Genomic DNA, 15,888 nt, shown 5'->3' on the forward strand with positions numbered 1-15,888 from the left:
AGTGCAAGCTTACAAAGTCACTATCTGCTTTGACAGCCCCTAACTTTAATTCCATGACAGCTACAGGGGGATTTTTTTACTAAAATGTAGCTAAAACAGTTGTTTATTTAACCACCCTGTATAGTTTTACCGGAAAAATGTGTAGTGGCAGCGCCAGGCGGAGAAACGTCAAAGTGAAATCAAGCCAAAGATCAAAAAAGCATTACCTGCTTTGACAGTTCGTAATTTTAATTCCATGACAGCTACAGGGTGGATTTTTTTACTTAAATGTAGCTAAAACAGTTGTTTATTTAGCCACCCTGTATAGTTTTACCGGAAAAATGTGTAGTGGCAGCGCCAGGCGGAGAAACGTCAAAGTGAAACCAAGTGCAAGCTTACAAAGTCACTATCTGCTTTGACAGCCCCTAACTTTAATTCCATGACAGCTACAGGGGGATTTTTTTACTAAAATGTAGCTAAAACAGTTGTTTATTTAACCACCCTGTATAGTTTTACCGGAAAAATGTGTAGTGGCAGCGCCAGGCGGAGAAACGTCAAAGTGAAACCAAGTGCAAGCTTACAAAGTCACTATCTGCTTTGACAGCCCCTAACTTTAATTCTATGACAGCTACAGGGTGGATTTTTTTACTAAAATGTAGCTAAAACCATTGTTTATTTAACCGCCCTGTATAGTTTTACCGGAAAAATGTGTGGTGGCAGCGCCAGGTGGAGAAACGTCAAAGTGAAATCAAGCCAAAGCTCAAAAAAGCATTACCTGCTTTGACATTTTGGTTCCATGACAGCTACAGGGTAGATTTTTTTACTAAAATGTAGCTAAAACAATGATTTATTCCACCACCCTGTATAGTTTAACCAGAAAAATTTATAGCGACAGTGTCAGACAGAGAAACCTCAAAGTGACATCAAGGTAAAGTTCAAAAAAGCACTACCTGCTTTGACTTACTTTGGTTCCATGACAGCTACAGGGTGGATTTTTTTATCAAAATGTAGCCAAAACCATCGTTTATTTAACTAGCCTGTATAGTTTTACCATAAAAAAGTGTGGGCAAACGGATAAACGTTTGACAACATCGCAGCAAAATGTGCAAAATGCATGCAATTATCAATGTTTCTCTGTTAGGTACACAGTTTTCCTATGGCCAGTTTTAGTTTTACCACACCTGTATAGTACTGAAGAAATTATTTTGAAGAAGGTATATTAATGTATAATTTATTTAGTATATCATATGTATAACTAAAAGTGACAAATAATTTAGCAATAACTCATAAAACTAAATTGTATTTCTCATTTTATTTATATAAAATATTTTTCAACAGATTGTTGCCAAACCTTGGGGTGATAATTTGACGTTAACAGTTGCCGAAGAGATTTTGGTGGATGGATTGAACCAAAACTAGATTAAATCAATATATTTTTGTGATTGTTTTTTTTTTTGTATAATTGCTGATTATTTATGTAAATGCTGAAGTGATATTTCAATGGCTAATTGTTGTTAAATAAATAGAATACAGGTGTTTTTTATATTTAGTGTGTCTGCTAACCACCAAAACTACCTAGAGCCCTAGAAATTAATGGCATTGTTTACTTTAAAGACCAAGTTGCACAAGCGCCCTGTAATAATTTAAGACATGACTCCACAACAAATCTGGAATAAATTTGAAGATTGTTTAAAGGAAGCTAAGAGTCACAAAATTTTTTACAGTTTTTCAAGGAAGTTAAAACTTAGTAACAAATGCCTTTTAAAAAAAGCCCTTCAAGACAAATAAAACTTAAAGTTATGGACATATAACAGTTAAACATAATACAGGGTGTGAAAGGTCTTTACAACGCCCTGTCGCAGTTAGCTGGGGTCAAGATAAATCGATTCAGCCATATTTGCCTTAAATCCAAAAGTGGATAATTACAGAGCTACAGGGCGGCAAAGTTAAAATTTAAAAATCAATTTTTAATCATAGTTTTTTTGTACCAAACCATTTAAAATTATGAAATTAGGTATCAGGGGGTTTTCCGAGATATCTGCCAACGATTTTTACATTGATCGTAGAAGGCTATCGGAATACGGTTTAAGCAATTTGTTTAATTCCTTTATATTTTTTTCTCGGTAACGTAAAATCAATTTTTGAGTATAAACGCGTATTTGCCTGGTATTTCTGTTTAGAATTAGTCATGTCGCTATAGACAACCGTTTTTGAGAAAAGTGCGTTTGAACTACTAAATGTACGTTAATCTCAGTCTAAAACAGTCTTTAGAAGTAGCTCTGTAACTATCAACTTTTGGATTAAGGCAAATATGTCTAAATCGCTTTATTTTGACCCCAGCTAACTGCGGCAGAGCGTTGTAAAACCATTTCAGCGACACCCTGTATACAGTATGTCGAAGATTCAATTCTCCATACAGGGATCTCGCTTCACGTAGGAGCTACTGCAAAGGTTAAATGGGGAAAGTTTTAGAGAATTTAATAGGCAATCCAGCATCGTTTTAAAAATATTTAATTTTTGCTTCGTTTTTTCCAAAAACGATCATTTTCAAAAAAGTGCTGTATTTTCGCTAATTTTAAAATTTGGCTTGAACATTGTTAGAGCAACTTTTTAAGGACTATCTTTCTGTGTATTTCGTTTTCAGTTCCGACGTTTCGGTCTCGAGATACCATCATCAACTTCTTTTTTACTTATGGACGCTATTTTGTTTTTGTATCTAGTTAAAAAGAGCACTTTTTTGCATTAAAACAATGTATTACATGTTGCAAAAAAAATGTACTTTTATGTTAAAAAAGCTAAATAATACATTTCGGAATATGACAGTGACATATTTTTTTATTTTTATTCGGTTTTTCAAAACTATTGCAGTGAATATTTGTATTAAAATGCCACAAAATAAGTGTTCAAATGAAGAGAAAAAATGAAGAGAAAAAACCTGCTGGCACTGTACCCACTTTAGAAATCTAGTTGTTAATTTATTAAAATACGGTGCTTTTGAAAAACCGAGAGGATCATATCGTCTTCATAATGAAATCTGAATATTTTGCAAGCCGTCAATGAAAACCCAACCGCATCTGTTAGAATAGTAGGACAAGATGTAAACGCACCAAAATCAACTGTTCGCCAAGTTCTTAAGACTTCTGGATATCATCCTTATATGCCAACAGTTGTACAAGGACTTTTGGAGACCGATTATCCCAGAAGACTGCATTTCTCGAACTGGTACATTAAAAAATATGTAATGAGGACCCGGAATTTTGTTCTATGGACTGATGAAAGCAGGATTACTAATTGTGGTGTTTTTGATAAGCACAACAGACATTTTGGGGCTGTAGAGAATCCCCATGAGGTTGCTCAAAGACGGATGCAGACAAGATTTGGCTTAAGACTCAGTAACTGAGCAATGTTTCTCATTTTAGGAAATCGTTTAATAGGGCCATTTACATTTGATTATAATCTTCATGGAAGGAGGTATTTGGATTTATTGAGAGCTGAGATCTTACCAGCCCTTCGAGAAATTGTGCCAAATGAAGCTGATTTTAGAAAATTTTGGAAACAATGTCATTTCAACATTTTGAAAATTTACCAGAATAAGTTACGTTTGGTTAGATTGAAAGCTAGTTTAGACCTTAATTACATACTACATTTTCATCATTTTGTAATCGTTTAGATTTTGCATTAACGTAATTTTAAGAATTCCCTTTAGTTGGTCTTTCAAACCAAATTTTAAAATTGTTAAAATTAGCGAAAATACAGCACCTTTTTGAAAATTGTCGTTTTCGGTTTTTCGAAAATAATTCAAAAACGAAGAAAAAATTTAATATTTTTTAAAACGGTGTTAGATTGCCTATTAAATTCTCTAAAACTTTCCACAACTAAAACTAAACTAAACATTTAACCTTTGCGGTAGCTCTTACGGGAAGCGAGATCCCTGTATAGAGAATCGAATCTTGGACATACTGTAGAAGAAACTTTCAGGTTGTTTAGTAGATGACAAGAACTATTTCAACCACTTACCATTACGGAGTAAATGTCAACTTTCGATTAAGATTATAGGTAACATATATTTTACAGAAATTTTAAAACAATCGAATGAGCAACTCAAAAGATAATTAAATTTTTAGTTATTTATTTGAACTTGAACGTCCTGTAGAATCGTTATTATTGAGTTTTCCGAAATAGTGAAATGATTGTTCTAAAATGCTACGACATGCGGAAAACCGAACAAAAATAGAATAACCTCACAATGCAGCAGACCGAATTAAATGTTTTGCTTCTACAGGGTGGTCCAGTTTTAAATGTCAATAATTCACCATTCTATAGCCCATCAAAAAATAAGTTAACATACATATTATGTCATTTTCCTGAAAAATCCTTCCCAAGGAAAATACAGTCCATAAATGTTCAGTTTAAAAAAATCAGTTTCTTGTCATAACTGTCAGACCGCTGGAGCAATTTTAATCAAATTTAGAACAAATACATATGAAATTAATACTTCCATCACTCGAAACTGTCCAGTGGTGTAAATACAGAAAGATGGTTTTCATTTTTCTGCCTTATATTCTATGCCACTGGATATTTTTCAAAATTTTCAGTTTTTTTTTACTTTTTCAATTTGACAAAACAAATATCTCTTACAAAACTCTGATTTGAAATTTTGTTTACGACAAAATTGAGTAATTACGTTTAAAGACCCAAAACCAACCCAACCCAACATAAAAATTGTATTGAAAACGGTGAAAATTCACTTAAGAAGCTTAAAAAATGTCTTTGTAGCCAGTTTTCACAGTTTCCAGACAAATTGAAAGACTTTAGTTTTGAAAATTGACTTAGAAACCAGTAAATTTACTTTGAAACTGTGAAATTTACTTGAGAGGCTTAAAAACTATCTTTGTAGTCAGATAAGTTGAAAAACTTGTGAAAACTGACTTGTAGCCATGAAAAACTACTTTATCTAGAATTTTTTACAACAAATTCACACATTTCAACCTTGAAAATTGACTTGGACACCAAAAAGTGACTCTGAACTAATTAAAAGTGACATCAAAAGCTTAAATTTTGCATTTGAAGTAAGTTTTCATAATTTGAAAATACATTTCAATATTTTAGTCTTGAAAATAGTCTTAAATACAGGATATTTATATTAGATTCATGAAAATTGACTTGAAGACTAACTTTTCAGGTTTTTTTACTTTGCTTTTCATTTTCTTAGAACTCTGGACTATTTTTAGGGCTTTGAAACTGCTTTCAGCTTGGGAAATTGAGTTTTAGGCTTATCTTCACCAAGTTTTTGACATAGCAGACTAAAAAAAACTATTCTTACATTTTTCGTAGGCTTAATTATGCCATTTCATGCTTTGTCAGTATTAATTTGACTTCTAGACGCTTCACTGTGCTTTAAGACTGAAAAATCGAAATTGAAAAAAAAAGTTAAGTTTCAGACTCTTCATTGATGAAAGTAAACAATTTTGGCATTAAATGCTACGATATTAGTCTAAAACTTTAATTTTTAGAATAAAATTAGTCTGACTGTCTGACAGTTGTAACAAAAAAAAGATTTTCAAAACTGAATTTTGGAGGTCTGTGTTTTCTTCAGGAAAATGACATAATGTGTGTCAATTTATTTTTTGATAGGCTATCGATTGGTGAATTATTGACATTTAAAACTGGACCACCCTGTATATTTGTGAAATTTCTCACAAATTACCTTATTACCTCATCGTATTTTTGTTAATCATCAATAAAATTGGTAATTTAGCAAAAATATCTTACCTGCAGATATGTCATTAAAGTAGTGCGTTTAAACGTGTATATTTCCCTTTGATCGGCTTCTGACGCATCAGGATGTTTCATAACCATGATTTGCATTAATTTAAACAGCTCTTCGACAGCCTAAAATCAAGTGGATCATCAAATTAAACCTAAACTCTCAACATCAAAACAAACCTGTGGATACTGAGTTGGATGTGGTGTAATATTCTTAAAAGCCCATTGAAGATTTTGATGATTTGCCAGATTTCTGATAAAAATCCTAGATTGTTGACACATCATCCTTAAAATACCGTAATAAGCCGGCAACATCGCCCGGTTATACAAAACTATGTCCTGATCGTCATGATCGGCGCTGTTGAAATTAAAGTTACCAAAACCAATACAACCGCAACAAAATTACTTACAGTATATAGTTGAAAGCAATATTTTTGGTCACGTGCGCATTAGCTAACATTAACTGTACATTTTCGGGACAATCGGTACACACGTGATTCCAAAAAGCCAACAACGCTTGTTTGTTATGATAAGCCGGAATCGAAGGTTCGGATAGTTTCGGGTGGAACAAATGCCACAGTTGCAAAAAATACTGGCCAAACTGCAATTAAAACCAATTACAAATTATGTAACAGCTAGTTGTAGTAAGATCTTGGAATAATACCATAAGTTTCTCAGTTCGGGATATACAACAATACATCAAAAGCGCAAAATATGTGGTTAGTTTCATAGATCCGTGTTGTTGCATGTCGGTGTAATGCTTGGCAGCGGGTAACAGCCTAAAATATTTATTGTTAACAGTTTGAATCACACGACGAAGTAGTTTAACCAGACCTGAGTAGAGCAGTATATACTTGGTGCAGTACAGTTTGAGCTTCGGTGGATAAATGGGGTTCTCTGTTGGCTCTGTGAGACGCTCTAAATCCCTGTCTGAAAGGTGTACTAGGAACTAAAGACACTAGAAGATAACCGGCGGCTGAAAAAACACAATTACATTCTGTAAAGTTTGTTCAACTTTTAATCACAAGTAGAATAATTATGTTAGCATATAGGGTGACCTTTAATTTTATTTTTGCACCACAATAGGCTCCGCCTATTTTAAACATTTAGGTTTTTGCAACACCTTTTAAGTGCTTTTTTCTACGACCCCTATAGAAAATAAAATTTTCCTTCCTCATTTGAGAGATAAAAATATTCACCTACCAGAGGGCCTATTCTTGAAAACAGGGAAATTCTCAAGAGAAGTGTTGATAGAATGTGACAGAAGAAACTGACAACGGTGGGTTCCTGTCACATTCTACAGGTCTTTCTCTTGATTATTCCCTTCCCTTGTTTCAAGAATACGCACCCTGAGAGACTGAAAGTATTTTCCTTCCTAGGGAGGAAAAGTGCCACCAGTAAAAGTCACACTGCCGCCAATATGTCATGGTTTGACATGACAAATTGAAAAACAATAGTATATTACACACCGAGGTGGGAAGAGTTTCATTACTGTCGAGAGATTAGTTAGATAGCCGAGACGCGAAGCGTCGAGGTTTAGCTAGGATCTCGAGACAGGAATTAAACTTCCTACCGAGTTTACTATTTTATTTACAACCATCATATTTCTATTAAAATTTACAAATCATTGTTTCATTCTGAACATATCTAGAATATTACATTTAACAAAAAACTACCAAGCAGGCATTTTTCTCAGAATAATCAATCAGGTATATTGTTACCGTAGCTATGTGGTAAACAACTCACCAATATAAATAAATGTCAGAAAAAGTTAGATCGATATTCATTTCCGGATTAATAAATTGAGAAAAATGTCCTCCGATGAAGAATTGACGTGTACCCCGCCAGAAATACGACAGGCTGCTGACGCATTAGCACACGGCTTGGTGCCAGAGAAAAGTAAGCATCGCTACCTAAAAGCTATTGAATTATATAGCAAGTGATGCGAAGAAAAAAAGGTGAAGAATACCAGTTCCGAAAGTGTACTCTTAGCATATTTTGGAGAACAATCCAGACAAAAGAAGCCGTCCACTTTGTGGGCAATGTACAGTATGATACGAACGATGCTACAAATTGAAGAAAAAACTGATATTTCAAAACATGGGAAACTGCTGGCCTTTCTAAAACGTCAAAATGTGGGCTTCAGCCCCAAAAAATCGAACGTATTTTCTAAGAAAAATATAGAGGATTTTTTAAACAAAGCTCCAAATAATCTTCTACCGATAAAGGTAAGATATTTGTGATCTTTAAATAGGTATTTTAAAAAAAATAGTGTTTGAGCTTATACAAGTGCACAGTTATTATGGTATTATATTCTTCTTATTGTTTTAGGTCGCATTAATAATAGGTGTATCTGGAGCTTGTAATACGGACGAATTAGTGAAAATGAAAATGTTGGATGTTACTTTTTTTGAAGAAAAAATTTCGGTTGAGATTCCAGATTCCAAAACACATACAAGTAGATCATTTCTCATTACTGATCCAATATGGGTGAAGATCGTTCGAGACTACATAAATTTGAGAGAAAACATAGAAATCGATAGACTTTTTGTTCAGCTTAGAGGAGGAATAGCAAGAAATCAACCAATTGGGCACAATACAATAGCTAATTATTCCCAAAAAATTGCTACTTTTTTTGAATTTAGAGAACTCGAAAGGCTTTACAGGCCACGCTCTAAGAAGAACCGCCGCTACGTTACTTGCCAACAGTGGAGCAAATGTACTCCAATTAAAAAGGCTGGGAGGATGGAAATCTAGTACTGTGGCAGAAGGTTATGTGGATAGCTCAATGGAGAATAAAACCAAAACTGCCGTTATGCTGTCCCAACGTGCCATGTCTGTCTTCTGAAGCTGTTGCAAGTAGTTCACAAACCTCAGTCATTCAGCAGCAAATTAATTTGTCGACCAAAAAGACAACTGTTGGAGACGCCAATGCTGGTACTGGCCTGAATATTTCTATAAACACTTATAATAATTCAAATGTAACCATTAATTTCAATAAGTAGTTTGTTTTAGTTTAGATCATGTTAATTTTAGTATTGTAATGTATTATAGGCATTATAACCGTTAGAATGCATACAATTCGAGTTGTAATCCAGGACATTTTTCTCAATTTATTATTTGAGAACTGAATATCGATTTTGGCATATAAAGTGACACTTTTCAAAACTGATTAGAGTGACAAAACGTTTTACTTAATGTAACTAGTTACATAAAGTATTACTTTATGTAACTAGTTATGAAAAGTTCATTTCATCACTCCCTGTTTGTATGCATTTCAAGGTGCTATGAAAGTGAATATTTGTGTTAAATCCCTTTAAAAGATGGTTTTTACCGCTTTTTGGTAAAAATTAGAAAAAATTATGTATGCAACACGTTTCGAAAATGTCTTATTGTGTAACTCATTCAAATTGTAGGGCCTCGCTGCGCTCGCCCTACAAACATTCATTCGTTACACAAAATCGATCTTTTCGTAACTGATTACATAAATAGCTATTTTAATGAAAACCAATCGGGTTTCCGGGAGCACCATTCGTGCGAGTCCGTTGTTGTCAGTATGTACAGTAAGTTTGTGAAATGGATGGATGAGGGATGTTTGGTGTTGGCGGTTTTCCTGGATTTCAGGAGAGCGTTCGAAACGGTGGACCGATCGTTGCTTTTAAGTCGTTTGAATAATGTTGGCATTGGGGGGGATCCATAATCAAACATTGGTGCAATTCCAACTTACTGTCATTAAATATCAATAAGACCAAGATCCTACATTTTGGATGCTCATTGCAGGAGATTTTTGTTGAGGGTGAGCCATTGTGCGCCCCTGGAATGAACAAGTTTTTTGGTCTTATTATTGACGACTCGCTTCGATTCGATTTGAGGGTAATCTCTGGCAATCTAGATTACCATGTAGCTAGGAGTGCATACTATGCACCGATTGACTGCGATCTCCGCTACGACATAGCTTTCTGGGGAGTTTGTTCTCGAAGCCGCTTCAATTCTGTGTTTCTCCTGCATTGAAGTGCTTGTGTCGTGTTGGATACAGGGCCTCATGTAGACCCCTCTTCATTGAACATGGTATCCGCACCTTGTGCTGCATTTTCATCTTAGAGACGATTTGTCTTGTCCGTGGCAAGTTTGGGGGTCAGTTGTCCGAGGGCTCCGGCTCGGTGACTCGCAGTAGATTCGTTTTGAGGCTCCCCATTCCTCACACGGAGAAGATTAAGTCGTCGCTTATTTACGGTGGCAGGAGACTTTTCAATAACCTTCCTCTCCACGTGAGAGGCCAGCCATCTGCGCATGGATTTAGGCGTGAGGCTGAGAGGTTTTTGCTTGACGGGGCGTACTATTCTCTGGACGAATTCTACTCCAGTTCTTAAGGCGCCTTGTTCTGCCATAAATTGATCAAGCAGCACTGTTTGTGTTTTTGATCCTCTTTCTCCTCTCTTATACAGGGTAACTGCCTTTTTGTTTTGTTTTTATTTTAATAACTGTAAGGTGTAATTATGTGTGATTCATATTGTATTAGTGTAATATTTATGTATGTTCTTTTTTTGCTGTTTTTGTATGTGTTTTCAGGGCTTTGTCAATGATTTTATGTGCCGCAGGGAACTGTTCTGGGCCCCTTGCTTTTTCTCCTGTACATTAATGACATGGTAAGAGTCGTTAAAATTTGTGAAGTGGAATTATTTGCTGATGACACGATGATCTACTTACTGTGCTGGGAAAGACATAACCACTATGCAGCAAATTATAAATAAGGATTTGGATGATGTGTTCAACTGGCTGTGTAATAACAAGCTCAGCTTGAATGCATCAAAGTCTAGGTTTTGTGTATTTGGGAGGAGGAGCAAGCTAAATGACATTATTAATCAAAAAATGACATTATTAATCAAAAAGTAAGTAATTAATAATCAAAAAATTGTATATGAGGCTGAAGTAAAATATCTAGGAGTTATTCTGCACAAGTGCCTCAATTTTCAGGCCCATGCCGATTACATAACTAGAAAGTTCTTTAAAAAGGTTAATTTTATATAAAGAGTGGGAAAACATCTGTCATCTTACACCAAAAAAATGTTATACAGGGTGGTCCAGTTTTAAGTGTCAATAATTCACCATTTGATAGCTAATCAAAAAATAAGTTGACTTGCATTATGTCATTTTTCTGAAAAACAAATTTCAATTTAAAAAATCGTTTTATAGTTTAAAACTGAACATTCAAGACTTGTGAAAGTCCAAATTTGTACTGAATAGTCGTAGTAAAAACTTTTTTACTACTAGGAATGGTCTTATGATTCGCTTTCTCAGACTGCCATCCTGGTTGAGTGTCTGGAACTGGTATTCAAGAACTAAAAAAAGTCCGGAAATCAAGACAAAGATTGTATTGTGCATGGAACTCATTTTTTATTACTAAAAATAATATAAAAGTTGACTTTTAATGCTAGAACTGACTTTACTAGGACAAAGAGAGAGTCCAAAAGTATATTTTCAAGACTTTAATTGGTGTACAACTCAATTTTCTGGACTGGACAGCAAGTCTAAAAGTAAATTAAATTTTCGGACTATTTTATTTCTAAAAATTAGTTCTCAAGACTATTATTGTAGCATTTGGTACCAACATTTTTTACTTTTATTACTGAAGAAACTTGACTTTTGGAAATAGTCTTAAACTCGATTTTTCAGTCTTAAAAAGCACTAAAAACAGTCTGAACTTCTTAGAGATGCTACAATTTATTGCACTTATGAGTGTAGAAGTCAATTTAATAGTGAAGAAGCTTGAAATAACATTTTCAAGACTATGGTCAGTGAACAAACTGGCTTTTAGGCCTGATAAGTCAAAAACTTTGTAAAGATAGTCTTGAAACCCGATTTGAGGCACTGAAAACAGCCTTAAAACACTAAAAACAGTCTAGTTTATTAAGAAATACCCGAATTTTTAGCACTGAGGTGTCTAGAAGTCGATTTAATAGTGACAAAGCTTGGAATGTTATTTTAAGTCTATGAAGAATGTAAAAATTGTTTTTTAAGTTTGCTATGTCAAGAACTTGGTGAAGATAGTCTTGAAACTCGATTTTCCAAGCTGGAAGCCGTTTTGAAGCACTAAAAATAGTCCAGAATTCGAAGAAAATGAAAAGCAAAGTAAAAAGCACGAAAAGTTCGTTTTCAAGACAATTTTCATGAATCTAATGTCAATGTCCTGCATCTAAGACTATTTTCAAGACTAAAATATTGAAATTTGTCTTCAAATTATGAACTTATGAAACTTACTTCAAATGCAAATTTTAAGCTTCTGATGTCACTTTTCATTAGTTCAGTCACATTTTGGGGTTCAAGTCAATTTTTAAGGTTTAAATGTATGAATTTGTAGTAACAAATTCTTGAAGAAGTAGTTTTTATGTCTACAAGTCAATTTTTAGTATTAAAGTCTCTCGATTTGCATGAAAACTAGTTACAAACACAATTTTTAAGCTTCTGAAATGTTTATCTTTTCTAATTCAATTTTCAAAACTAAAGTCTTTTAGTTTGTCTGGAAACTATGAAAACTGGCTACAATAATATTTTTTAAACTTCTTAAGTGAATTTTCCGTTTCCAAGACAATTTTTAAGTTGGGTTAGGTTAGTTTTGGGTCTTTGACCGTAATAACGTCTAATAAAGTGCTTGTTCCAAATTTGATCAATATTGCTCCAACGGTCTGACAGTTATGAGAAAAAAAAACGATTTTTTAAACAGAAATTTGAAGGACTGTATTTTCCTTAGGAAGCACTTTTCAGGAAAATGACATAATGAATGTCAACTTACTTTTTAATTGGCTATGGATTGGTGAATTATTGACATTTTAAACTGGAGCACCCTGTATAATAGTATAGCTGCGCCTCACATTGAGTTTTGTGCCACACTTTTGTACGGTTTGTCTGCGTATAAAATTGAACAACTACAAATGATTCAAAATAGAGCCATGAGAGCCATATTGAAGTTCAACCGATATACGCACATATCAACAATACTTACGACCTTAAATATGTTACCTGTCAAACAGAAGATAATGTATAATGTTGTTGTTGAAAAAGTGAAAAATGTTTAAAGTTATATTCAAATGTCCAGCAGTTTTGGAGATACACAAATATTTTTTTATTCACTCTGCGTAAGGAAACAAATTTGGAATTGATTTATCGCAAAACTTCCACTTTTGGTACTCAAATAATTTAACCATCAGGAAATTTAAAAATAAAGACACTTACTATTCCGAACTCTCTGGTTGTTGTGAGCGATCAGGAAATGTTCCAACCAGGAATCCATGGAGTTTAGCACCCAAGAATGGACCAGTCGATTCCTAGTTACCTGCAACGCCAACCAATCCAACGCGCTATGCGGACAACACTCCGCGGCCTCCCACACCTTTTGCAACACCAATTGCGTGAAACACGGTTGATTCGAACCGCTTGAACTACTTTGATTCGAGCTTTCTGTTAAGAGAGTCAGTATTTTGAAGAACGGTTGACAACCTTGCAAGTTGACCTAGAACAACAACATCACTAGTCCCTTGGATTATATCGAAACAAAAAGATTACCTCAGAATGTCGCGTAATGGCTTGAGAAATCATGCAAATAATACTCTGAGCCAACTGGTTGTTGCCTTTGCAAAGCGAATGTATCAAATTTCTGGTTTGTTGAAGATTAATATTGTCTTTAATTTGTTGGTAAAGAAATGAGAATCCCTAAAAGATTACAGTTGCACACAATTTGTGGTTTGTTTTACTTCAAATTTACCTTTCCTCCAGCTACAGCGTTGTAATCCCGTTCGCTTAACTGTAGCTGCATACTAGAATCCCTACTTTTCTCTACTAAGGACGCTATTAAAGTTATCATCTTGTCTAAACTTGCAGGTTTGTACTTTTCGGGCGGAATCGCAACCATTTCGTCCTCTTCTTCCCCTTCACTAACATCAACCTTCAATACCATATTTAACAAATTATCATTTCCAAAAATAAATAAAGCTGCTTACAAAGTCGTTGGCTTTTTGTCCTAAATAGAAATGAACCATGGAGTTAATAGCCCCAACAGCTAATAGGAATTTCGCTTCCTCGTCGCCCATTTTGCTGAACTCGTACAAAAAATTGAAATATTCAGTGAGATGCTTTAAATGAGCTTTGGCACCGTGTTCCATCTGAAAAAAATGTCGTTTTAATCTAAACAATGGCAAAAAAACAACCCGACTCACCAAAGATAATAAAGTTTTAATAAACTTAGTAACGCAAGACGCATTTCCTATTTTCGATATGTTGACGTTGTGCGGTTCGTCCAATGGGGACAGCTCTACATCATCGTCTACTTTTAAGTACAAACTAGAGTGAGACTGCCTAAAAACCAAATCAGGTTTGAAAACTAAATGGATCACTCCGCCAAGTATAAGTGTAGTATTTTAATTAAAGTTATTACGTAATTATCAAAGGCCACAACATAGATTTAAATAAAGTATTTCTATACAAACATAGAATTAGATTTATCTGAGTGCTATGGATCTTTTAAAACCACTAAGAGGTCTAAAACGGATAGAACGCAGAATATTGTTACGGTTTGGGCCTACTATGCTCGATACTCGATGAAACCGATGCCCCGCAATATCTGGCCGGGCGCGTATTAAAGTAGGCCACAGAAGGAAGCGCCATACCTGGAAGATTCGAGGCAAATCGCAAAGCGTTTCGCGGTCATTCTAGAACGTGGTTTGTGAATATAAAAGAAGCGGCGTCGGCGTCGACGGTAGTGTAGTGTAGTAGAGTATAGTAGTGAATTTGGGAACGCGGTTAAGTTTAAATAGTGGAATAATTGTGGAATTGTAGTAGTGTTTTTAGTAGCTGTGTTAATTATTGTACGGAGTGTTTTGAAGTGTTAATAAATTTATTAATTGTTAAGTTAAACTGACTTTGTGTGAACCCACGGGAAAATCGTAACAATTGGTGTCAGAAGTGCGATCAGACTTTAGTGCGACGTGAATTGGAACTAAACTTCGGGTTAAAGACTTGTGTTCAGAACCGGACTAGAGATTTTCGGAACAGTGGTGTGTTAAATTTATTTTATGCCAATAACAAGACGTCAAAGTGCAAACATGGAGGCCCAACTTGCAGCTATTATGGAATTCCTTAAACAAGAAAAGGAAGAACACGAAAGGATTCTACAACAAAACGAGGAAAAACAAAAAGAAAGAATTCGACAACAAGAAGAAAGAATTCGACAACAAGAAAAGGAAGAACAAGAAAGGATTCGACAACGAGAAGAAAGAATTCGTCAACAAGAAAAGGAAGAACAAGAAAGGATTCGACAACAAGAAGAAAGAATTCGTCAACAAGAAAAGGAAGAACAAGAAAGGATTCGACAACAAGACAAAGAAGAAGAAGAAAGAATTCGACAACAAGACAAAGAAGAAGACAGAGAGCGGCATGAAAAGCGTAACGTAGAAATATTGAAAGTTCTAGCGGGGACCAAGACAGAAATCCATGAGTATGTAACCCATAGTCTCAATAAAATTCAGAATGATGTTCGGGAGGACATTAATAAAATTCAGAATGATGTCAAGATAAAGCTACGCGACTTAGAGCGGAAAATTGACAGCAGAAGAGTCAACTCTACAGTGATCACCGGAAACGGGCTCAACAAGATCAAGCCTCCCACATACGACGGTCAAACTTCATGGGCAATGTACCAACTCCAATTTGAGGCCGCTGCAAAAGCAAATAGATGGAGTAACGAGGAAATGGCTGTAGCACTAATAGTGGCATTACGTGGACCTGCATTGGAGCTGTTACAGACTCTGCCTATCGCCCAACGAAGCAACTATGAAGCATTAGTAGCTGCATTAGAACGTCGTTATGGGGATCAACATAAGAAAGGACTGTATCGAACGCAATTAATGGCAAGACAGCAGAAAACTGGTGAAAATCTAGAAGAGTTTGAAACCGAAATTCGTCGCCTTGTGCATCTGGCTTACCCAGCCGTCCCGGATGAAATCCAAGAAGAACTTGTGGCACAGTATTTTGTAGATGGGATTCGAGATCCGGAGGTAAAGAAATGGCTGAAGATGTTCAAAGGGAGCAACAACAGCGAATTACTGATTCGAGTGCTGGAAATTGATGCTGCGTGCAATGATTTAAAGCCAG

General features: G+C 35.1%; 3 protein-coding genes across 5 annotated transcripts in view; 2 read left to right on the forward strand and 1 right to left on the reverse strand.

The window, feature by feature from the left end:
• Usp20-33 (Ubiquitin specific protease 20/33) overlaps window positions 1-1,524 on the forward strand; it is an 88,602-nt gene extending 87,078 nt beyond the window's left edge. For all 3 annotated transcript variants that reach the window (XM_081972907.1, XM_081972910.1, XM_081972908.1), the window contains exon 19: window positions 1,318-1,524. In XM_081972907.1, coding sequence (XP_081829033.1) covers window positions 1,318-1,398 — 81 coding nt within the window. In that variant the 3' untranslated portion in view covers window positions 1,399-1,524. The remainder of the gene's footprint in view (window positions 1-1,317) is intronic.
• The window catches only part of LOC145725573 (uncharacterized), a 214,783-nt gene that overhangs the window by 196,097 nt on the left and 2,798 nt on the right, over window positions 1-15,888 (forward strand). Inside the window, exon 2 of the mRNA XM_081974369.1 lies at window positions 14,512-15,597. Coding sequence (XP_081830495.1) covers window positions 14,811-15,597 — 787 coding nt within the window. The 5' untranslated portion in view covers window positions 14,512-14,810. The remainder of the gene's footprint in view (window positions 1-14,511; window positions 15,598-15,888) is intronic.
• puf (ubiquitinyl hydrolase 1 puf) overlaps window positions 1-15,888 on the reverse strand; it is a 91,067-nt gene that overhangs the window by 20,410 nt on the left and 54,769 nt on the right. Inside the window, exons 25-34 of the mRNA XM_081972906.1 lie at window positions 13,956-14,094; window positions 13,740-13,901; window positions 13,505-13,684; window positions 13,306-13,452; window positions 12,976-13,252; window positions 6,580-6,721; window positions 6,410-6,524; window positions 6,156-6,346; window positions 5,926-6,103; window positions 5,752-5,871 (exon numbers count right to left, since the gene is read on the reverse strand). Of these exons, the coding sequence (XP_081829032.1) occupies window positions 5,752-5,871; window positions 5,926-6,103; window positions 6,156-6,346; window positions 6,410-6,524; window positions 6,580-6,721; window positions 12,976-13,252; window positions 13,306-13,452; window positions 13,505-13,684; window positions 13,740-13,901; window positions 13,956-14,094 (1,651 nt within the window). The remainder of the gene's footprint in view (window positions 1-5,751; window positions 5,872-5,925; window positions 6,104-6,155; window positions 6,347-6,409; window positions 6,525-6,579; window positions 6,722-12,975; window positions 13,253-13,305; window positions 13,453-13,504; window positions 13,685-13,739; window positions 13,902-13,955; window positions 14,095-15,888) is intronic.

The sequence above is a fragment of the Ips typographus genome, linkage group LG2 (genome assembly GCF_016097725.1).
Source record: "Ips typographus isolate SLU linkage group LG2, UJ_Ityp_2.0, whole genome shotgun sequence".
Lineage (NCBI taxonomy): Eukaryota > Metazoa > Arthropoda > Insecta > Coleoptera > Curculionidae > Ips > Ips typographus.